At 32.1% G+C, this 23,800-nt stretch overlaps 1 protein-coding gene across 4 annotated transcripts in view; it reads right to left on the minus strand.

Moving 5' to 3' along the window:
- Nucleotides 1–23,800, minus strand: part of LOC106056729 (WD repeat and FYVE domain-containing protein 3-like) — a 71,914-nt gene that overhangs the window by 15,469 nt on the left and 32,645 nt on the right. For all 4 annotated transcript variants that reach the window (XM_056020145.1, XM_056020144.1, XM_056020147.1 and 1 more), the window contains 31 exons: nucleotides 21,183–21,294; nucleotides 20,332–20,522; nucleotides 19,766–19,918; nucleotides 18,546–18,619; nucleotides 18,276–18,437; nucleotides 17,248–17,354; nucleotides 16,831–16,936; nucleotides 16,361–16,578; nucleotides 16,078–16,259; nucleotides 15,781–15,924; nucleotides 14,755–14,961; nucleotides 14,541–14,598; nucleotides 13,149–13,270; nucleotides 12,686–12,887; nucleotides 12,523–12,594; nucleotides 12,035–12,260; nucleotides 10,299–10,494; nucleotides 9,468–9,523; nucleotides 9,263–9,368; nucleotides 8,968–9,078; nucleotides 8,385–8,462; nucleotides 7,450–7,582; nucleotides 4,430–4,512; nucleotides 3,926–4,085; nucleotides 3,401–3,660; nucleotides 2,610–2,758; nucleotides 1,770–1,832; nucleotides 1,413–1,559; nucleotides 956–1,039; nucleotides 661–715; nucleotides 162–281 (listed from right to left, as the gene is read on the minus strand). In XM_056020145.1, the coding sequence (XP_055876120.1) occupies nucleotides 162–281; nucleotides 661–715; nucleotides 956–1,039; nucleotides 1,413–1,559; nucleotides 1,770–1,832; nucleotides 2,610–2,758; nucleotides 3,401–3,660; nucleotides 3,926–4,085; nucleotides 4,430–4,512; nucleotides 7,450–7,582; nucleotides 8,385–8,462; nucleotides 8,968–9,078; nucleotides 9,263–9,368; nucleotides 9,468–9,523; nucleotides 10,299–10,494; nucleotides 12,035–12,260; nucleotides 12,523–12,594; nucleotides 12,686–12,887; nucleotides 13,149–13,270; nucleotides 14,541–14,598; nucleotides 14,755–14,961; nucleotides 15,781–15,924; nucleotides 16,078–16,259; nucleotides 16,361–16,578; nucleotides 16,831–16,936; nucleotides 17,248–17,354; nucleotides 18,276–18,437; nucleotides 18,546–18,619; nucleotides 19,766–19,918; nucleotides 20,332–20,522; nucleotides 21,183–21,294 (4,137 nt within the window). The remainder of the gene's footprint in view (nucleotides 1–161; nucleotides 282–660; nucleotides 716–955; nucleotides 1,040–1,412; nucleotides 1,560–1,769; nucleotides 1,833–2,609; nucleotides 2,759–3,400; nucleotides 3,661–3,925; nucleotides 4,086–4,429; nucleotides 4,513–7,449; nucleotides 7,583–8,384; nucleotides 8,463–8,967; nucleotides 9,079–9,262; nucleotides 9,369–9,467; nucleotides 9,524–10,298; nucleotides 10,495–12,034; nucleotides 12,261–12,522; nucleotides 12,595–12,685; nucleotides 12,888–13,148; nucleotides 13,271–14,540; nucleotides 14,599–14,754; nucleotides 14,962–15,780; nucleotides 15,925–16,077; nucleotides 16,260–16,360; nucleotides 16,579–16,830; nucleotides 16,937–17,247; nucleotides 17,355–18,275; nucleotides 18,438–18,545; nucleotides 18,620–19,765; nucleotides 19,919–20,331; nucleotides 20,523–21,182; nucleotides 21,295–23,800) is intronic.

Here is a 23,800-nt window from a genome sequence, read left to right on the forward strand (position 1 = left end):
GAAAAATTGTCAAAAGGGGTTGCGATGCTAAAAATGTTGAGAACTGCTGATATAGATATATGTGATATATATCAATATATTCAAGGGGTTAATATTTCTTAGTAAATTTAATTATAATTTTAATGCTATATAAAACTAAGAAATGTGCACTGAGCTGGTACCTCAGAATCATAGTTGGCAATGATCCAAGGAAAGACAGGGTATTGCATGAGATCATTGTAAGACCTGCCGGCTAATGTGTTGAGGTACATCAAGTATTGAAAGTTGCTGAGCTCTCCTTTCTGAAATATAAACAAGTATCTAGCTTCACTAGAGACTAGCATCATTCCTAGGAATTAGTTCATTTATTTACAAATTCTTGAAAAGTATACTTAATAATTTACTTATCACACTTACTACCAATGTACTGGACATTCTTTTAAATAGGTATTTCTTAAGTGAGAAAAGGACTTAATAAAATGGAAACAGTTTTTATATACAGCAACTTTAAAATGCCATTTTTTAAAAGTAAAATAGAAAAAGTTACAATTTAAATGTATATACTTTTAGTTTCAAATTAATTCACATTTTCTTGTATGTTAAAAAAAAAAAAAGACTACAATCATAGGGCTACAAGAACTTCCACCAATCAAAGAGTTTCCAAGAGAAGACATTACTTACCTCCCACCTCTGTGTCACTGACTTTTCTCCTATCAGGTTACTGATTATGCCTCCGCTGTAAATATGATCAAATAATTGTCAAATTATTGAATATAAAACATATATAAAATCATTTTACAAACAAGCAAAAAAAACAAACAAATAGAAATCAGATGATGTTTAAAAGTTCTGAAATATAAAAGAGCAATGAAAATGGAAATGTAAAGGAGAAGAACTACTCACTTAAATCAAAACTAATAACATCACCATTTTCAATATTATGAACAAGTCATGAAGAGTAGACAAACTAACTTACCCAGTTTCTACTTTAGCATTCTGGCGTTGACCAGACACTGAGTGCTGAGCATTATCTGTCATTGCTGTAGCCACAGACAAAAACCTTGCGGAGAGAAATTCATAATAAATAGACTTCTCACCTCTATTTACTTATGGTTCTGCTACTCTACAAAATCTTGTATAATGCTCAACAGCAATAGTTTTTTTTTGTTAGGACGTGCAACGAATCATATGTTACAAAATCTTGACACTAAAAATTGACTAAGCTGAATATAATCATACATACAAATATTTGAACGGGACTTAAGGTTTATTATTTACCAGGAAAATTGAAAGAGGATTAAAGAGATCACAAAATAAAAAAATATACATAAAGCATAATTATTAGAAAGTTAAAGAACAATATTTAAAAACCTGGTAATTAATAGAATTAGAAATTAGCTTCTCCCAATAACATCCCAAGATGAACAACTTACTTCGTGAGAACTTTGTTCCGTATTTTCCGAGGAAAAGCTAAAAGATGGTTGCGTCCATCTCCTGAAAACACTTCTATTGCTATTGGCTGTAGTAAATATCTTCTCTTGTGAACTTCCCGAATATCATCATATGCAAATCTGCTGTTCCTAAAGATGATACAAAAAAAAACTTTAAGGAAAGAATTTTTCTTCAATTGAATAAAATTTATCAAATGTGAACAAGAAAAAAAAAGTAATAAATTTAAAAATGTATTTCAATGACTTAGATTTTTAGTTTTAAAATCTGCATGTATCACATTGTGAGATTGATTTAAAATCTGCATGTATCACATTGTGAGATTATTATCAAAAACTTACAAGCGTTTTAAGTAGCTGCCAGCTCCCATGGAGGAAGACTTTGGAATAATTGGATCATGGATTCTAAACAAACAAAATATAAACAATTAATTTCAAGCAATCGGAAAATAATCTGATTCTATTCTGGAACATCTTTTCATGGAGTATTTTTATTTATATTTATTTTTTAATGGGACATTAAAGTAGACATAGTGCATGACCAAACAATCATCATTAAATATAATAGATTAATAGTTGCAAGTAATGTTATAAATATTTCTACATCTACTGGTACTAACATTATTGCTAACATTCTAATATTGCTAAATATAACATCTATGTATTTCTACTAGTATTGTTAGACAAAGTGTCTGGCTACTTGTGCTACTATTGTTTGATAAATTATCTAATCACTGATTTTACTACTGATAATTGTATTGTCTAACTACTGGTATTAAATAAACTATTTCAAGTCAGTTTTAAAAGGGAGGATTGGTTTCTCTCAAGTATTAACTAAAATGATTTTATATTGTGAAGTTGATGTAAAGATCTTAGTTTTGTGTGCTCTAGATTCAAACAGAACATGAAAGCAGAAAAAGAGAGAAGCGAAAGCAAGGCTGTCCATGTCTAAGATGGTGTCACACCTTCATATAAGATTAAAAATTCATGGGCACCAGTTGGGAAGACGCTGTGAAAGTCGCCTACAACCAATCTCTATGGAGAGAGCTTGCCACACTATATGCCAAACAGTGCCAGAGGACCTAAGTCTAAACAAGTTCCAGATTCAAGGTACTCAACTATTTTCAGGTTTTTTAAATTCTGTCCTTTATTAATCAGCATTGAATAATACAAAAAACTTACTCCTGTGGTAAAGAGTCTATATCTTTGATCTCCTTAGTCCTGAGTAAAGTGAAGCCATCAATCACATAGAAATGTTCTTTACCAAACAAGAGAAGACCTTCTGAGGTGTCCAGACCTTGAATCCTGGCACATCGGAACATGTGACTGATCTAATAGATAAATAAAAGTTTCTCTTAGTGTTTGTCCTATTTACACTGAGTCATCATTTGAAAATATTTGATTATACAGAGAATTATACATAGACTTATGCTCCTTTTAAACAATGTGTAAAGTGAGACATTGATTGTACAGAGAAGTATACATAGACTTATGCTCCTTTTAAACAATGTGTAAAGTGAGACATTGATAGTACAGAGAAGTATACATAGACTTAGGCTCCTTTTAAATAGTGTGTAAAGTTAGACTAATTCCCCTTGGAACAAAAATCTCTGATTATATACACTACATACAGCAACTACTAGTATACACTGAGATTGTACAACATAGACTCATACACAAAGTGACTAATAAAACATTCCTACAGACAATTAAGTTCAAGATTAGCTCATTCATTAAGTGTGTATTTAATGATAGATGTAAAATCTAATTTTAAGTATTTTAGGATTACATAATAATTTTCAAGTTAGGACGAGCATAATTAGTATGCAAGTTCCTTAACAATGCTGATAAGAATATAATTATGATTGAATCTCACAAGCCAGGAAAAAATATAGGCTTTCCTTGCTAGTAGTATAGTTTATGATTCCTCCCACTTGAAATGTATTCAAGTGTATCTACTGTTGACTCATTACCTTTTCTTTCTCTCCAATAAAATGTAAAATTGTTTGATTGTCTGTTTTAGTGCTAGGTGAGGAGGGCACATCCAAAGTCGGGTCATTCTGGCTGTCCCCATCAGGTTTGTCCATGAGACTCTCTGACCTCTCCATGGTACTGTCTGATTTGTCCACTTCCCCAGGTTGTAGTTCTAGGTTACTGTCATCATTGTCATCATCATCACCACTGGACTTGCTGCTGCTAGCTCTGGGAAGAAGCTTCTTTAAATTGTTCACATCTACAGGAAAAAACATTGAACTTTTAATTTGCTTAAAAACAATAAAAATCAACATTCTTAAACTTAAAAATCTCATTGTAAAAAAATCTTTTGAAAAAGGCATGAATGAGAGCTATTGTTTTTGTATAACAAGTTAGTAATATAAATATTTAAAAGCAAATTGCTTAAGGCCACCACTAGACTTGAGCGAAAAGGATATTAAAGTAAAATAGTACAATATTGAGCCAAGAGTTTAGTTTAATACAAGTGTCAGAATATTACGAACCATCAGGAGATCCCGAAGTTACTTCTGTAAAGTTGTTGATCAAATCAACATCTGATGTTTTCTGTATAGGTGCTGCCTCCATACAGAGTATACCCTGGGGCCAGAAGTGGTCATAGTACTCCTTGCTGTCAAGACTAATGGCAACTTTGTACCTTAGAGGCTGTGGGTACAACAAATGTGTTAATACAATATCCAAGTAGAACAAATGTGTAAACACAATATACAATGACTTTCAGTGGAGTGACTAATAGAAGCTAGAGAGTACATGAAATAAAACACTCCAAAATGTTATAAGTAAATGAAGCTAGAACATATCATAGTTTAATGTTAACCAGAATGTGTCATAATAGTTACATAAAACATATCACAAAGAATTACATTAAGTAATGACCTAAACATTCTTATGTACATTGTAAATTACAAATAATATAAATTTCTCTACATATTTTAAGCATTACTGAGGATCCTAACCTTTATACACAAAAAAAAAAAATATGTACATACACTTTCTTCCAGATTTGGTCTATATGGGTAATGGTTGTAGAACATGTCATTTTTCATCATTTTTTTTCTCATACGAAATGGGCCTAAAAGAAAGCAATCAAAACTATTTTTTGTTCACAGAATTGAAACATTATTAAATGTTAAATACTGGAATTAGTTTAAAGATAAAACTGAAACATCCCAAAATAAAATAATTAAAAAAATGGAATTTTCCCTCTGAGAAACACTTTTACACTATGTCATTATTTAGTTTCATTAACAATATAAGCCTACTTCATTGGGCACATATTTTCAGAGCTGATTCTCAGAGATACAAGTCAAGATTATTGTACTTCTGTGTCAGATTTCATATGGTGCTTAGTGTCAGGTGAGTTTGCTGTTATTGTTAAAGTTAAATTTGTAAGGCTACTAATCTTATCTTATCTTATATGATACAGACGTTACTTGAAAAAGAAGATGATTATGTCCTACGTGTCATGCATTTAGTCATGCATATTAACCAATGAGCTAAATTCTGCCAAGTCACTGGTTTTCCTGGCTAGCTCAGGCAACCCATTCCATACTCTAATAGCGCTAGGGAAGAAAGAGCATTTGTACAAATTTTTCCTAGCATATGGAACAAGGAATGTGCCTTTATCTTTGTGTCTTTCAGAGTATTTTATTAAATTTGAATGTATTTGAAGATTAGGGTTCAGTGTTTTATGTATAATTGCTACTTTACTTTTAAGTCTTCTATCCTGAAGGCTTTCTAAATTTAGTGATTTTACTAAAGGAGTTACTCTAGTCAAATGTGGATATTCATTTGTTATGAATCTCACTGCTCTATTTTGTGTCTGTTCCAGTTTCTTAATGTTTTCTTGAGTTGAGAGGGTCCCAAACGGAGTATGAATATTCTATTATTGACCTAACCAAGGTTAAATAACATTTTAGTTTTATGTTCTTATTCGATTTATATAAATTTCTTTTAATAAAACCTATTGCTTTGTTTGATTTTTTTTTATAGTTTCATCAATATGGGGATTCCATGACTGTCTTTCATTTATTATAACACCTAGGTATTTTGCATTTTTAGTCTGTGTTACTGGTTTGCCATGAATAAGATAAGTGGAATTAATTTGTTTTAGTTTTTTTGTTGCTCTTAATAACTGACATAATTCATCTAATTCTCTTTGTAAAATTTCTGTATCTTGTGTTGTTTTTATTGTTCTATATATTATGCAATCATCTGCAAATAATCTGACTTTTGTTCCTGAACTAATGCAATTGGGTAAATCCTTTATGTAAATTAAAAATAGTAGTGGACCTAAGACTGTTCTTTGAGGTACACCTGAGTTTACTCTAATAGGTGTTGATTTAGAGCCATTTATTATTACAGTTTGTTCTCTCCCTATCAGAAAATCTTTAATCCACTGTTGCAATGGACCATCAATGCCAAAATATTTTAATTTTTTAAGCAAACTATAGTGGTGAACTTTGTCAAAAGCCTTGGACAAATCTAGTAAGATAGCATCTATTTGCTCACTATCATTTAAGCCTTTTGAAAAATCATCAATTAGTTCTATTAGTTGTGTTTCACATGATCTATATTTCCTAAAGCCATGTTGGTATGGAGTAAGGACATTATGTTTGTCTAAGTGGTTTAAGTTGCTACATATTATGTGTTCTAGGATTTTACATGTGATGCTGGTAAGTAATACTGGTCTGTAGTTTACTAGGACAGATTTTTCTCCTTTTTTAAATAGAGGGGTGCATATTAGCTTCTTTCCAGTCCCTTGGTACTCTGCCCTGGTTAAGAGTTAAGAGTGTTCAAAAAGTATTTTGAACACTGGTGCTAGCTCATTGCTTAGTTCTTTGAGTAATCTAGCTGGAATACCATCAGGTCCAGATGCTTTATTCGGTTTGATGTTGGCTAATAGTTTTTGGATTCCCTTTTCTTGTACTTCTATATCTCCTATATTGTCTACTTGGTTCAAATTAAATAATATGTCTTTGTCTCCTGAAGCTGAAAATGCTGATGCTAAGTATTTATTTAGGATGTTAGCTTTAGTTTCATTATCATTATGTGTTACGTTATCATCTTATCTTCTTCTAATCAGAGTAAGAGTGCAAATTCTTAACATAGTTTCTAAGGAGCCAGTTTCAGGATAACCATTGTGAACACAGCCAGCCATGTGAATTCAGCTTGGTAAGGACATGATATATTTAGTATCAGTATTCATTTGTGGCAAATAAATTAAACCTCAACTGTTTCTATGGTCTTCAGTTAACTAGGGTGTCATGTGGCCACCGCAACTTTACTTTCCCCAACTAATATCAGGAGTTTCCTAAAAATCATTGTCTTCACCATCTTTGCCTCTCCTTTTATTTGTTTTCAATGAAAGATTTGCACTTCCCAAATATACTTTTGAAACGAAAATTTGTAGTATGTTACATTCAATTAGAACGATCCAATTTATATCGCTCCACCTCCACACATCTAAATTTAGCTATTGGCCAATCTATTATTAACTTTCTCACACCCTTCCGCTTATGGATATGTTTAATTGGTGCAACGTTTAGTAGGTGCTCTACACTGTCAACTCGAAGGTCCATGGATCGATGCCTGCCCACTGTCATCTTTTTGGAGCCATATTATTTCATTAATCTTTCCAGGACTATCTATTTATCTATTATTATCTTTTATTATTATAAATTACAAACTTTCCTTTTAACAGAGTTAGTCATAATAAAATGATGCTAAAGACTTCTTGGTTAAAGAAAAAAAATAGAGTTAATATGTAGAATTAAAATTAGGCCCTAGTAAATAATTTCATTATGTCATTTTGTGTAGGAACTACAACTATCTATAACTTGCCACCAGTAAATACTTATTTTTGCATTAAATGCTAATTCCATGAACCACACTTGTCAGTTATTGAACAGTACTATCTGAGTGAGAGTTAACGAATCAGGGTGTCCAGGTAACTATAACAATATCCTGCCTGACCTAACACTAATATACTGTTTCATATTTAACTGACCTTCTGTTACATCCAGCATAACCTTATCCAACCTTGAGCCAGTCTGAGGTCCCCACAAACTACGAACTCGTAGCAACTCTTTCTCCACTTGGTTCCAGTCATCCATTAAATATTTTTCCAGATATTGTTGGGCCTGATAAGAACAAAGAGAAACTAAGATACTCCTTGAGTGTTAGACATTACAACTTTCATTGTATGTTAGACATTATAACTTTCATTGTTTGATAGACATTACAACTTTCATTGTTTGTTAGACATTACAACTTTCAATGTGTGTTAGACATTACAACTTTCAATGTGTGTTAGACATTACAACTTTCAATGTATGTTAGACATTACAACTTTCAATGTGTGTTAGACATTACAACTTTCAATGTGTGTTAGACATTACAACTTTCAATGTGTGTCAGACATTACAACTTTCAATGTATGTTAGACATTACAACTTTCATTGTGTGTTAGACATTACAACTTTCATTGTTTGTTAGACATTACAACTTTCATTGTTTGTTAGACATTACAACTTTCAATGTGTGTTAGACATTACAACTTTCAATGTGTGTTAGACATTACAACTTTCATTGTTTGTTAGACATTACAACTTTCAATGTGTGTCAGACATTACAACTTTCAATGTGTGTCAGACATTACAACTTTCAATGTGTGTTAGACATTACAACTTTCAATGTGTGTTAGACATTACAACTTTCAATGTGTGTCAGACATTACAACTTTCAATGTGTGTTAGACATTACAACTTTCAATGTGTGTTAGACATTACAACTTTCAATGTGTGTTAGACATTAAAACTTTCATTGTGTGTCAGACATTACAACTTTCATTGTGTGTTAGACATTACAACTTTCATTAGGGGACATTTGAATACAATGATATACAAGTACATGTGTAACAAATGCATAAAAGACCAACCTTACCTGTAAGTATTGTTCATGCTGGTACTGGACTACATTCTTTAACAAAGCAATATGATTCAATGTGGCTTGGTGGAAATCCTGAAATAATGTATTTCATAAAGTACCTCATACCTCAAATCTAGTTCACAAAGTGTGTTGAATCAAGTCTACAGTGTCTCAAATCAATTTTATCAAGATACACAAATAAATTAGACAAAATGTCTCATTTTACAAAGAGTCTCAAATTAATTACACTTTCTTTTCTCCCTGGAATAGATTTTTCAATAGGAAGTAAATTCTCTTAATTTTTATTCTAACAATATACATATAAAAAGTTTTTCTTTTTCAGAAGTGTTAACCCCAAACTATTTGAAAATCCTTGAATTACATTAATCCATTGCACAAAGGACGTAAAATCAAGCTCTTCCACTAACAGTTATTCCATTCTATTAGGCATTTCTTTCATTGCTACAAAGTTAATATTTCTTATGGAAGTTTTTCAATACTCGTATACAAAGACTCAGTTTTTAGCTATTTTATTGGAAACTGTTAATGTAATTGAGATAGTGTACAATCTATTATCTTATTAAAAAGAAAATCTCACATTGATGTGTACATTAGACAGAGGAGATGATTTCAAGGGCAGATCTTTTTTATTCCTTCTGGAGGCCATACGTAGAACACCAGTGACTCCACTGCCAACTTTCTGAAGTTTCTGAACACACAAAAAAAATGAGAATGTTCTAGTCAATTGTTTTAGTTTTGTTTTTTTATTTAACTAAACTACAATTACTTCCAGTTGACTTACAAATAGCAATCCTACACTTACTGAACTCTACATTATATATCAATGTACAATTTATTGATTATCAATGATTTATAAATGCATCAAGACTCACAGATTGTATCTGGTTCTGTAGTTTATCAAATTGAAGAAAAGAAGTTTTACGCTCATTTTCTGCATATGAAACCCAAATTTTTGAGGCTGCTTCTTGAATGATCAACCTGAATATTTAATTATTTTTTTTTAGTTTTCTCTATCACATGAATATCACATCGAGTAGCTAAATAAGATTAAGATAGCATAAGCAAAGAAATATTTACCTGACAACATTGATGTCAGGTCCAGTTAACTGTATTTTGAACAATTCCTCTATTGCCTGCAATCAGATTTACAGAATAAAAAAATGTGTTAATTAAACATTAAGTACAATTTTTTAAAAACATTTTAGAATTATAAAAACATTGATGGAACAATCAAACAAAATGATTTGACATTGTAAGAATTAATCTGGAAAATGATGGGAAAAGAATTCAGAAATGAAGAGAAAAGACAAATCAAAACAAAAAAAAAAGCACAATGTAGAACTTTGTTTTTCTTCTAGTGCCACACATTATTCATATCCTTTGTTGTTGTTTTTTTTTAAATATCTCAATGAAGCATACTGAACTAGCAAATGACTATCAAACCCATATCTCAATGAAGCATACTGAACTAGCAAATGACTATCAAACCCATATCTCAATGAAGCATACTGAACTAGCAAATGACTATCAAACCCATATCTCAATGAAGCATACTGAACTAGCAAATGACTATCAAACCCATATCTCAATGAAGCATACTGAACTAGCAAATGACTATCAAACCCATATCTCAATGAAGCATACTGAACTAGCAAATGACTATCAAACCCATATCTCAATGAAGCATACTGAACTAGCAAATGACTATCAAACCCATATCTCAATGAAGCATACTGAACTAGCAAATGACTATCAAACCCATATCTCAATGAGTTCCCCCTACCACCCCATAAAATTGTCATAACAAAGTCTAGTAGATGATCTCCCCTCCTTTTAGAGTAGAACAAAAAAGGGAGTGGGAGAGGAAGAGCACATCCAAAAGAAATATGGATTAGAAATTCATCTCACATGTTTTTTAGACATGTACAGGCCATCCCAGACTCTTTTAGCAGCTGTAGAAACTAGCTGCATACTTTGTTTGAGGTTTGGATTCACCACCTGATCATTAGATCTGAAGTCTGTTTGGTTGTCTGTACATGATGCAATTTCTGGAGCAACATGCCAGGTTGTGGCCCTTGGTTTGGCTTCATTTAAGTTGGCACCACTGTGGAATTAAAAAAAATAAAAAAAAAAATAAAGGATAATCTAAAAAAAAAAATATCAGAAATTACAAACATGTCAAATTTTAATATGGAAATGTAAGCAAAAAGAACAAGGTTACAAAGACAGTTTGTGTGGAAACTAAAACTCAAAATCGTCCACCCAGGCTGGTAAAAAGGCAGGTTTCAATATTTTCAGAAAGAATATCAGATTAAAATTCTATCAAAGGCGAATGACAGAGAGGAATGGAGAAAGAATGTTGACAGATCTTGTGTGGTGCCCCAACGGTCCAGCAGACCAAGGGATAGGTGAAAGTGAATGTGCGTGAAGTTAGATGTGAACCTGGCCTAACTGATGTCATATAATGATTATCTAATTGATCAAATTGTTTTGTAAAGGGTCAATCTCTTATTCAAAGCCTCAAAGAAAAAAAAAAAAAACATTTCCGTAAAAAAAATAATGGAATGGGTTTGTATCTCTAGTTGAGTGATCCATGATAACATGAAAAACTACTTATTAATTGTTGTTTTTAATTATGTTCCACTTATATGCATACTGAATAGATTTTTTCTCTTTTGAAAACAAAGCTAATATTATTTTGTAAATGTATAGTTCGTATGTCAGAACTTACTAAACTAAGCAATAGAATTGTTAAAAATAATTTTTTTTTTCAAAAAATCTAAAACCTTTAACGTAAATGTGTAAAATATAGTGAATAGTCATCTCCCTTACTAAATAGGTCTTTGTTACTATTAATAGTGAATACTTGTAAAAATGGTGTATTTTTCTGAACAAAAATTGCTTGCATAGTTGATTTTAAAAATTAAATTTTTCATCTTCAGAAAATAAAAAAAATAGCTGTTACATCAGAACTTTGAATGGTCAATATCTTTTCCAGTTTACGAAATTTAAACGGGAAGGACAGATGGACGTCAGACAGACAGGCCACACAAAACTATTACCGTCTATTCTCCTTTCAGGGGCCGCTAAAAATGAATAAATTCTACTCTACAAGTGTCTACTGAAATGTATTGTTTTTGAAAATGATTTGTAGTCTAAGCTGCAGAAGTACAGTTGGGAACTAAGGAGAAAACACGCAAACTAAACATTTTCCTACAAAACTCAAGGATCCAAAGTTCTTGGGACATACAACTCACTGGTTTGAGGCTAATGCTAATGATTAAAAATGGTTAAGATTGTCAGCCCATAGACAGTCTCTATTATATTTGTTTAAACTCTGGTAATCTGACCTCCAGGACCATCTTACTACAACCAAATTTTTTATAACTCTATCACAAACTTTTGGAAAAAAAAAGAAACTAGATGTTATAGAAATTTAATAAAAACTCTCTATTTGCCAAAGAGAAAAAAATGTCATTTATATATATGGTGAGAAATCTGTAGTGTAGAATAAATTAGCAAAGAGGCTTGCATGTAAAAACATATTTGCTGAATAGTTTACAGAATGCATGACTAAATGCATGATGCGTAGGACATAATCATCTTCTTTTTTGAAGTATTATATTAGAATGTATGACAAATACCTTGACTCAGGATCCACAGTTAACTGAAGGAGACAATAACAAAGACAACCAAGGAACTCAGAGTCTTGATTGCCTGGACCAAACACAAGATTTCTGTTGCTGGTTAGAACGTGAAGTGCCTCCAAGACTCCAGCCTGACTTGCCACTGAGTCAATGGGCCGAGACAATTGAAACAAAATGGTTCTATTCAAGCATTTGTAGATTGGATCTAAAGAAATCCCAGTGGCTATATTTATAAAATAAAAAAGAACACATAAATGTAATAACTATCATGTCTTATAGAATGCAAAATAAAATTCAAGTATATGCTGGTAAATATCATCTCCTTACAACTAAAACAGATTTAGAGGTATGCCAAAATAGATGCACAATTATTCTGTAGATATTAATAAATTTACTAATTTCTTACAAATTTTTAATCAAGTTAAAACAAAGTTCTAAATGAAACTGTTTCCATATTATTAACTTATTTTATTATGTGTACTTACATTTACTCTTAGCCTGAGCTATCAGGTTGCTGAGAAAGTCAAAAACTTCTTTAGGCTCCCTAGTAAACACACCTGAATTTAAAAAACAAAACAAATAGTTACCACAAAAGATAAAATTGTCAACCTAATCTAATACATTAAACATAAAGAAAAGGTTGCTAACCGTGCCACATTTTGTCCACAATACGACTGGCGAAATAGAAGACACTTGTGGCAATGTGACTGTAGCTGCTTCCTGTCATGATGGGAAGGGCAGCCTGCTCACCCAACAAAACATCAGCAGCCAGGAGATGATCCATTAATATCTTCAGCATTTCTGTCTGAAACTCTTTCTGCTGGGCTCGGCTGGCATGATCTGGAGAGGCCTGGGAAACAGAGGAGGGTTAAGTTTCAAATATATTCTGCCCTAACTGGAAAGTTTTGTTGGCATACATCCTAGTAAAGTTTAGTCTTAACTAAACAACATTCTACATTCACATTTCAAAATAAATATAATATGAAACTAAACAACATTCAAAATTCACTTTTAAAAATTAATTTAATACGAAACATCAAAAAAATGTATTAGTGTCATTGTCATTTTCTCATTATTTTTTGAGCAATCTATCCAATACTACAAGACTCACATCCAGCATGATATCAAGGACTGTGGTTGCTTTACTGTTAGACATTTGGGACATGCTGTCTATAACAATATTTCTGATGAAATCAACAATAAACCTCCGAGCTCGATGTCCAGTCAACAGACCTAAACAATTGAAGAAAAAAGGATTACATCAATCACAGAAACTTCATTAGAGTAGTGCAGGGATGCCAAAATATGGCCTGCCGGTCACATCAACAAAAAAAATTTTATCCAGCCACCGAAAGGGCAGCACAAAGTGAAAAAAAAATGCTGAAAAAATGTATTTTACCTACATTAGGACTCTCACTTTTTCTTTTATCGATTTCAATCTAAACTATGATATTCTAATATTCCTTTTTTTTTTCTTGCAAAAAGAATCATTTTTTTAGCAAATTATTTTTGGTTCTTGGAAAATTAGCTGCACACCTCTTGGTATTTATGCACAGTACAAACAGCACTTTTGAGATAACAGCTATGATGAGCATGCATGGGACCACCACTGGTGAAGACCTGTTCAAAGAAATTTCAACCATCATAAATGACCTTTCTTTTCCTTGTGATAGATAAGTTGGAGTAGCTACTGGTGGTGCCAGGAATATGGTTAGATATAACAGCAGACTGACAGCAAAAGTTGTTGAATCAAACAGAACAGAACATTTGTGGTGTCATTGCATTATTCACCAACAAAATCTCTGTTGCAAGGTGTTGGATCTGGATCATGTGATGATGATTGTGTTCAAATCACAAATTTTGAGCAAAGCAGTCAATTAATTTCTACACTGCTTGCAGAAATTTTTCCATATCTCCGAAAACAAATGTTAAGGTAGATTGCAATGTTAAAAAAAAATGATTTGTATGACCAGTAATGGGATGGGGGTGATCAGATAACAGATGAACAGCTAGATTCAGTGCTCTGAATTGGTGTCTTATTTATGCAGCCAAATTTAAGAAGTTTGTTTTAGATGAATTTCAAACATCCCATTAATTAATTAGGTAGGTCTACCAAATGCATAGGTTTTTAATAAAACTAATAAAAATTGTTTATTATCTATTTCATTTTATAAAAACTTTTCCATGATGTGGCCTGTGACACCATTGTTGAAAATTAAAATGGCCTGCATGCCAAATAAAATTGGGCATCACTGGAGTAGCGCAACAGAATTCACAAACTCCATCAAAATTATTTCCTTTACTCTAGAAAAAATTTTTTTATACTAGAGTGAATTGCATGCCACCATAGGTAAAACTAATCTCTGTATTGGTTCAATTTCAATATGTCGAATAGTAGGGATGTACACTAATAACAATCATTATATATTATGCTCAAAAATACGCTACTGTTATGTAATTACTTTATAGTGACTAGATTAAAACACTACTGCTATGTATTTACCTATGCTCTCCTTCTCTGGTAACTTGACCATGACCAAACCTTCAGCCTCTGGAAATGGCTGGATAAAAGAAAAATCCAAAAGTTAATCAGAAAATCAATATTTAACTAAAGATATCAATATAGTAAAAGGCAATTAGAGCATATCTACAACAGTAATAGCATCACCAGCAATGTAACAGCCCTACTCGTGTCTAAATGTTGACTAACTCTATACCTTAAACTCTTCATTAGGTGTAGTGACATCACTGCTGGACTCGCAAGCTGGGTATGGGAACAAGGTGGCCACGAGAGCTGTGATGAAATCTGAACTTGTACACACTGACTGGAAATCAGACAGGTTATGATACAAGAACATTAGAAACTGGATCACTGTCACAGGGTACTCAGCTTCTGGGCTGCTCTGGACACTAGTCAAATCAGTCTAAGACAAACACAAAAAAAGATTGAAAAAGAATGTTATAATATGAAGTTCTCAGTCATACATTTTACAATACATTTCTTATATACATATGTAAAAGTACCATGTAGGTAACTTTGTGAGAATCTCTTAAACCTTTATTCAGAACTAACTTTACTAAGTGTTTAAGTAATTGCCAAAATTGTGATTTTGTTTTTCTTTGACAAGAACACACTTCCATGTCTTTACTGTTTAATATATATGAACAAAATCGTGTACACAACTTCTGAAACATGTTAATATCTGAATGAACCTGTTAATGGTGTCTATTCATTGCTGAAATAGTTTGCATCTTAACATTTAACTTTACCATCCCTTAGCCCCTGAAGAGTGACCACAATGTCCTGAGCTCCTAAGGGACACCTCCTCTTTACTTATTATCTTTCAAACTCTATATTTCATGAAAATCATGATTTTTTCCTTATCAATCTCTCAATGTATCTTTCAATGGAGGGAAAAACATTATTCTTAATAAAATTTGGAATCAACAGAAATATCGATCAACAAGCTTTTTACAAGCCTAGACCTATCTTTTATGTGCCTGGTTCATGTTTATTGCAAACTTTCAAGACATTTTCAAGTGAAACCACACCAATTCATTGTAAACACATGGCACAGCCATTTCCAAAGCTAAACCTATAGTTTAGTTATGATTGGTAGGATATTTTTAGATTCTGACTTTTTATGAAAAATGCAAGTACCAAAAAGCAGTCCACCTACATGGCAGCCATTTTGAAAATTACAGAAAAAGTCATCCACCTGTCTGGTAGTGTTAAAACCTACCTCGTTGATCATCTGCCTAATCATTGCTAAAAGGACTAATGCTGCATCAGGACATAGATCAATTGTCTCTCTAGACAGCAGATGCATTGGTTTACAGGCAGGCACTCCAAATATGACAGTCCAAACCGAATCAACATTTAGTGGCTGAAAGACAAACATACACAATGACATTAGATAATAATACAAATAAACCATCTTAAGTATGGATATTCCTAGAAAAATTATTGTGTACAACCATAAAAATGAAGCAAAAATATTTATATAAAGATCCGTCCTAAAACTAAATGTTCTTCTAACCTGTCCTTCAGTAATAATTGGTTTGTTTTGTTGTCCCAGCAATAAAGCCATGAGCAAGAAGAAGATGTCTGGTACATGTATATGTTTGGACAGAAGCCATTGCAAGGCCTGGAAACCAGGCACATGGGAGACTTCTGAGCTTATCTCTCTGTCTGGTCGAGTTTGTGAGCTTGTATCAAAACCTGACAAGAATTATTATTATTATTCAATCTCAACATTTTTACTCACAACCGTTCAATTTCTGAAAGTTTTTTTTTTACAAGTCAAATATAAAAAAATTTACCCAGCATAATAGACATTTGGTTTTTCAAAAGAACTTCAGTACCACCCATCCAGCCACCACCATAGCTTCCATCACGAAACCTCCGCACATTTTCAACATTACGAAACATTACCAAGAGAACTCTTAGTGTCAAAACAACTGTGGTTGGATGAAGATTACTTTGAAGGAACAGAAGCAGCCAATCAAATCCCAACAATTTAGCTATTTCATCACATGCTCTGTTTAAAAAAAGGAAAAAAAAATACAAATTGAAGAATTTTCTAAATAAGAATAGTTTAAAAGTATGTAGAAAAAATGAAATTATAATCTATGCAAGAATCAAAAGGTCTCTTGGCTGTATTTGAAATGACTATAATATTACAATTCCATTGTAGAGAATTTATTTAATTATTTTTTTTAACTAAGAGCTGTCTTTCACAATTACAAGAAAGATATGTAACATACAAGTCAAATGCAGAAACTTTACTCACTGTTGATTGACTCCTGTATTTCCTGTTTTCACAAGTTTCATGATCACATCCAGCAATATGTTGCGCATTTTGATATTATGTACCAGTTGGGAAAGACTGCAATCACCTGAGAAAAGAAACACATTTTAGACATTTTTTATGTTTGCTTCTCATCCTGACCTCCAGATGAAGCAGTGGGAGAGGGTAACTGTCAGTCCACTCCTCAGGTGAACAAAAGCATACTTTATATAATAATGCTCAATGTAATGCATTCAAAAGGAAAGCCCACTCTTTCAGAATTTTTAAGCAAGACATTTACCCGCAAAGCAATGTAAAAAAAAATTTTTTTAAATATGAGCCCATAAGAGGAAAGGAGATTACCGTGTTAAAAAAAAACAAATAAAAAATATCATCTAAAATAGCATCTATTCTACTAACTCAAGCCAATTGAAACATCAGTCTCTCCTCCATTGTCTGTTTTAATGTCAATATTCTTCTCCAAACAAGTGGACACTGTTATTGTAGAGACTAAATGTTGACCAAATCTAGAGAGACAAGAAAAACAATTTTAGTTCAAGAAATTGGAAATACACTGATTTATATGAACAGCATTGAGTTAATGCACAATTTTCCAAATGAAAATTAATGTGTTTTTACAGAATTCTCCATTCAATGAAGTCCATATTTATTAAATGTGAACCATTTGACTTTGTAACTATAAAATAATTTTTTTTTTTAAATTGAAGAGTAGATTAAACAAGCTTGAAACAACAAAAACAAATTGAAATTCACTAGGAAAAAAAGCAGCTTTAGTTCATTCAAGCAAGGACAAAAAACATCCATAGTTTAATTCCAACTAGAATGAAGACAAATATAAGCTAATCCACAAGTAAACAATTATAAACTAATAAGGATACTTGTGGAGTGTATAGCTGTTAAATTACAGTTATATGTTATATATAAAGCACTTTGTACAAAAATATTGATGTACTTAAAAAATAAAAAAAATAATTTTAATGATTTCATTATTTTAATTAATTATTTTTTATGGAAGCCAATAAGCCAATGCAGTAAGTTATTTAATGATTACAGTAAGTTATTTAATGATGTCTAATTTGCTTGAATCTGTATTACTGTCTGACATAATAAGGGTGAAACTGGAGAGCCAATGGAAATAAAAACTAAGTTGACACAATGAAGTCAAAGTTGTTCAAAGTTGTGAATGGAAAACAAAAACATGGGAGAAGATGTTGGATGCAAGCTCTGGCCATTTGGTTCCATTAGTCTACAAATAAAAAATAACCTAGTAAAACTAGATGAATGGTTCTAAATAAAAGTGGAAAAATAAAGTCATTGTTAACATTCAGAATTGCCCTCATATGACTCCTTTTAAAAAAAACAAACTAAAATGACTTATTTAGAGCGTCAATAAAAACAAAGTGATCTATTTTCAATAAGCTTCTCACCTCAAAAGTCCAGCATGATCAGAGGAACCAGATAAAAGCTCTCCTAAAACATTGGCTATTGACTGGACAGTTGTTAAGGGAAGCTTTTGGTCTTTCAGGATATGAAGCAATTTGGTGGATAGTCCAATGTTTTTCATAATACTGTAGTTTGACTTTTGCTCACTGTAACACAAGAGCATATAGTTCAAAATCTATTCCAATAATTGTTTCACACAAACAAAACTAGAAGAAATGACAGCATTTTGTTTACTACATTAAAAGCAAACAAACCTGGAGTCAGTCAGCAGCTCATAGAAATGGTCATAAAGAGATCTTTGTAATTCACCCGGGGCTTCGTGCCAAATCTGAGCAATCAAATAGAAAGACATTATGACAATTGACACAAAGAAAGTGTTACTTATGTAATTATAATTATTAATTATAATTAATTAATTGAGACAAACTGCCTTAAGGGGAGGTATCCCTAGAGAAAATCGAGTTTTGGGTCTAGGATATCGATTTTTAACTAATAACATAATTAAGTAGATCAATCATTCCTCATTATATCACAATCATTTTTATTGCTTAAATCTGTTTCTAAAACATGTTTTTTTTAATGTTTTTGTAAGGGTTTTGAGACAAAATCTTAATAAAATTTATACTTTAAACTCATTTTTCTCAAAATTTTAGTTTTTGCACATGTCATTATACCTTACTAGGAATTTCTCCTAAACTACTTGATAGATTTTGATGAAATTTGAAACACTTCTTAAGGACATCATTTACTTTACACGTACAATGAGTTTTTTTCAATATTTTATTTACTTTTTTTTTAAAAAGTAATTTTAATTAATATATATCCTGTTTTTAAGGTCTAAAATATACTAAAAATTCAAAAATTTGTAAAAAATTTAACATACTTATATCTTTAATTCTGACGTTGTATCAATTTAGAGGATCTTTTTTTCTTATCTTTTAATTCAATTTCATCTATTTCTGATCAATAGTTTTTACAAAATTCTGAGTTTTAATTTGTATACAATAAACAAGATGGCCGCCGTTACCATGGCAACCATCATTCAAAAAAACTTTTTTTTAGTATTATTTATTATAGAATATCATTATATGTAACCATAACAAATTTCAAAGGCCTAGCTTTAGAAATAACAAAAATAAGATTTTCAGGGATACCTCCCCTTAAAAAACTTATCAAAAAATAAATATTTTGTTTATGTGACCAGAAAGATTATATTTTCATGGACTGCAATGTCCAAAGTTATGACTCTTTTTTGAAAACAAAGATATTATGGCCATTTATATACTATCTATAGTGAAATATTGTATTTACAATTTTTCAAAAGTAAGATATCAAATAAACTAAGTAACAATGTGTATCTTTTAAAACTACAAAGCACAACACTTTTTGCAGAAACTGTCTTCCTTTTTATTTGTAATTGTATTCTTGTGTGAAGAAATAATTACAACATAAATAAGAGCAACTAGTGCTGTACCTCTAGATCACAGAGCAGATCTTGGAATGCTGTAACATTAGGAATGACTGAGCTCTCTCGCCCACTGTCCAGAGTACCAACCAGAGAAAAGGTCAGGTGTAGGATGTGACTGTTCAGGAGCTGACGTTTCTTTTTGTATAACATTGCCAACAGCTAAACATAGGATGAAAGAAAATTCAAAGGTTACAGTCACAGTGATGAAAAAGGGGGAGAAAAGATTGTATAGTACCAAATTAAACTAGCATCTTGCATTTCGTTGACCACAGTTACACAAGGGCATTAGAAACATTGAACAATCACAATAAACTTTGGGAACTACATATTAGCAAGGTTTAAGTAATTCCCATAAGTTTGTGTTTAAATGGACTTTCAAATCACTAAGCAGACAAATTGTAACACACTGACAACTTGGAAAAAAATATTCTAATGTTGGAACTTTTATTGACAGAATTTAAATTTAAAATGTTTAAAGAGTTGTCTGATACTATAAGTCATGTTATAAAGATTTATAAGTACTTAGATCTATTCAGTTCTGAGCCAAATCAAAAGCAAGGGTTACCATGTACCTGATAGCCTTGGATTCTATCCATGTCCCACTTTGATGAATTATTGCTTTTTACAACACAGACCAAAGCCTTGACTGCAGCATAAAGACTTTCCACATCTTTGGCCATAGCAATCAAACCCAACAAAGATGAAGTACCACCAACATTTTCTAGCATCCTAGCAACAGGGCGAGGACAAAAAGTCCGCACACCTTAGATAAATAAATAAATAAGATAAATAAATAAATAAAATAAATACTGATTTTAAAAATATATTTAAAAACAAAATGTAGGAAATACTTTTTAGTGTTATGTTTTCAAAAATATTCTTGAAAAAAATTATTTTAGAAAATTATTTATACTGGCTACTGTGACTTTTCAAAAGATAAAATATTTGAACCATGAAAACAATTGATTTTGCTACCAAAATGTACCAATGAAAAAAAGTCTTATGCTTCTGAATACCCCTACCATCCAAAGTATGCCAGTGGAGCATGGAGGAAAATAGTATTCCATGTCCCATGAAAAGCATTTCAGAAAAATTTTCTAAGTTGTCACATTTAGATGTTAGGTCATAAAATAATAATGTGACCATGATTGACTTTACCAAATTAAGTTTAGAGAACAGATAAGGATTTACAAATGCAACGACACAGAAATCCCAAGCTTGTTTTTTACTGGAAAGCTAAAAATGTTAGAAAGCTGGAAGATAAAAGATTTGCAAACATTGCCAACAACTAATACTGACATAGATAATGTTGAAAGCATTGCATCAGAGAATCTTGTAGAATGAAGAGTTAACAACACATCATGTGTCATCTAATAACTAACAAACTCTTATTTATCAAATAAATAATAAAAGTATAGCATACCTAAGTAACCCATTAGGACAGCCCCTAGACTTCTGGCAGGACCAGCTAGATGTGCTGCTGAGTTATGCAGTATTCTAATTGGTGTGGCATTTTCATGAGCTGACATGGCCAACTGTAGGAAGGGAAATACTTTGACTTCATTGAACATATTTGTTAATGATCTCTAATGAAACACTTCATTCAAATCAGAAATGTGTCTATCAAGTAGGGATGCACCGGATAGTACTTTTTGATATCCGGCCGGGGCTTGATATGACCGGATAGTAAAATTTGATATTCGGCCGGGGCCGGAGCCGGATACCTAAGTGTCTTGTTAATAGCTTGTGTTGCTGAACATTTTACGTAATGTAACATACCTATATTGGTTGGTTTTATTTGTTTTTCCTTTTATATACCTAATTGTTTTAAACTCTGTTACTGATTGATTTATTCAATCTTAACAGTATTTCTAAAAATCTGTTTAGCATGAGTGTGTCTGTGTGTATGTACGATGCCACCAACTGTAAAGGATGTGTGTAGGAAGGTCAATGTAAATAATGTTAGTATATATATAACTAGTTACTAATGTAAATCTCATAAGTAAAGTGCAATCTGCCTTGTATAGTGGTCGGATGTATGTGTTCATGCATTTCAGACCAACAACCTGGTCAGATATACCTAGTGAGCCTACACATGTAGTCCTAGTATAGTGTGTATAGTTGTTTGTGTTAACCATCAAGCATTGTTTTTTCCTTGAGCATACGCACGCAATAGAGTTGGGTGTCAGTCAAAAAAGATAACACATTGGCATGGTCAGTTAAGCATATAGATAAATTATACCCGTCCACTAGTTAGAGGTCAAGAGTTGTTGTTGTTGTTTTTTTACGCTCCAGCATATTGTTTCTTTGTTTGCTAGATCTAACTGCGGTACTATTATTCAATTTATTTTATGCAACTTTTAAAATTTGCTGTAAGGTTTTCCGTTATTTATTAAGTCAAAAGAATTAAACAATGAAATTAGCTTTCTTTCTAAAGATTTTAATACAAGGCAAAATACACACACGCCAACATGCACATCTGTTTTATTTTATTGTGCAAAGAACGTACGTAAGAAACATTAAATGCAAAGAACGTATGTTAGAAACATCTTCCTTAATTATTACTTATTAATTATTTCATTTGTGGTTTCAGTAACTGTTACAAAACAGAACGATAGTAAGCCTATGGATGTCAGGTGTGTAAAAGTCGTCCTAACCTGATACACAGTGGCTAAGTACGCATCTTAAGTAAAAAAAAATTAGTAATAACAAGGAGTTAATTGACTGTCACAAATTATTAGGAATATTGTTATCAAATCAAGACACTTAACTGCAGGAGTAATATTCAAGTTAACACATTAGAAAAATTATTTAACTGTAATATTTATTGACAGTCTAATATCCTTTGTTAGCACGTTGTGTTTTTTCATTCTGGCTTAAAAATGGTCAATGTCTATCAATAAATTGGGTGTCAAGGACCAAAGAAATAAAAAGTAGGGGATGTTTAGCTCTCCATTTAAAGATAGCCCTGATCGTGTCTTCTACAAAATAATTAGTTACTGGCTTACTGGGCTATATAATCTCGCGGTTTGTGTTCTGTATAGCTAAAGGTCACTCGTTTAGGTGTGTGTGATGTTTAGTCCAGCTTACTAATTGAGATTTATGTTCAAGTAACTCGGCACACTTGAAAAGGTGTGGCCTCTAGCCCAACCACGTGATTAAGATTTTTCTCCAAATAAGCAAACTCTTTGTCAGAATACCCGTGTAGATGTTTGGCTTGAAGTCCAGTCCACTCCCCCCCCCCCCCAAATTAAGATTAGCTACTAAGTAAACAAACATAGTTTCTTCGTGTGACCTATAGAGAGTGCTTACGTCCATCGTATCTGACTTGGGGTCACCTGTCAATTAATGAACTCAATGTGATGGACTAAAGAAATAAAAGGGAGGGAGTTGTTCATCTGGAAATATACCTAGTTACCTTAGAGGTGTGGCTCTTGTAGTCCAGCCTCCCTAATAAAGATTAACTACTAAATAAACAAACTAAGTTCCCTCGAAAGGTGTGACCTCTAGAGAGTGTCAATACGCTGACATTAAACCTACGTCCATCGTATTTAACTTGTGGTCACCTGCCTTAAAAAAAAACTCAATGTGATGGACTAAACAAATAAAAGGGGTGGGAGTTGTTCATCTCTACCTCTGGAGATATACCCGCACAGCTACACAGACGTCTGGTCAGCATGACGTAGTCAAGGAATGTAGCATTTTAACATGTTAACTAACCTACTCAAAGGTCAAGACTAATTGAAAAAAATGTCAGCCATTGCTGCTCTGTATGTAAAGCGCATTTATGATGTAAAGTTTCATTTCTATTTATATTAAGTTATTAACACGCCTTGTCGTTATAATAAACGATGTTTGGTGCATATTCATAATGGCTCTATTTTTAAGCACATTATTTTGTTTTCATATAAACATTAATACATTGTACAACAGACATTAATGGAACGAGGTCCATATTATGCATATTAAATAGGTGTATTTTTTTACTATCCGGTAGTGATATCCGACCGGAGCCGAATAGCACCGGATAGTAAAAAATGC

Source organism: Biomphalaria glabrata, chromosome 2, assembly GCF_947242115.1.
Source record: "Biomphalaria glabrata chromosome 2, xgBioGlab47.1, whole genome shotgun sequence".
NCBI lineage: Eukaryota > Metazoa > Mollusca > Gastropoda > Planorbidae > Biomphalaria > Biomphalaria glabrata.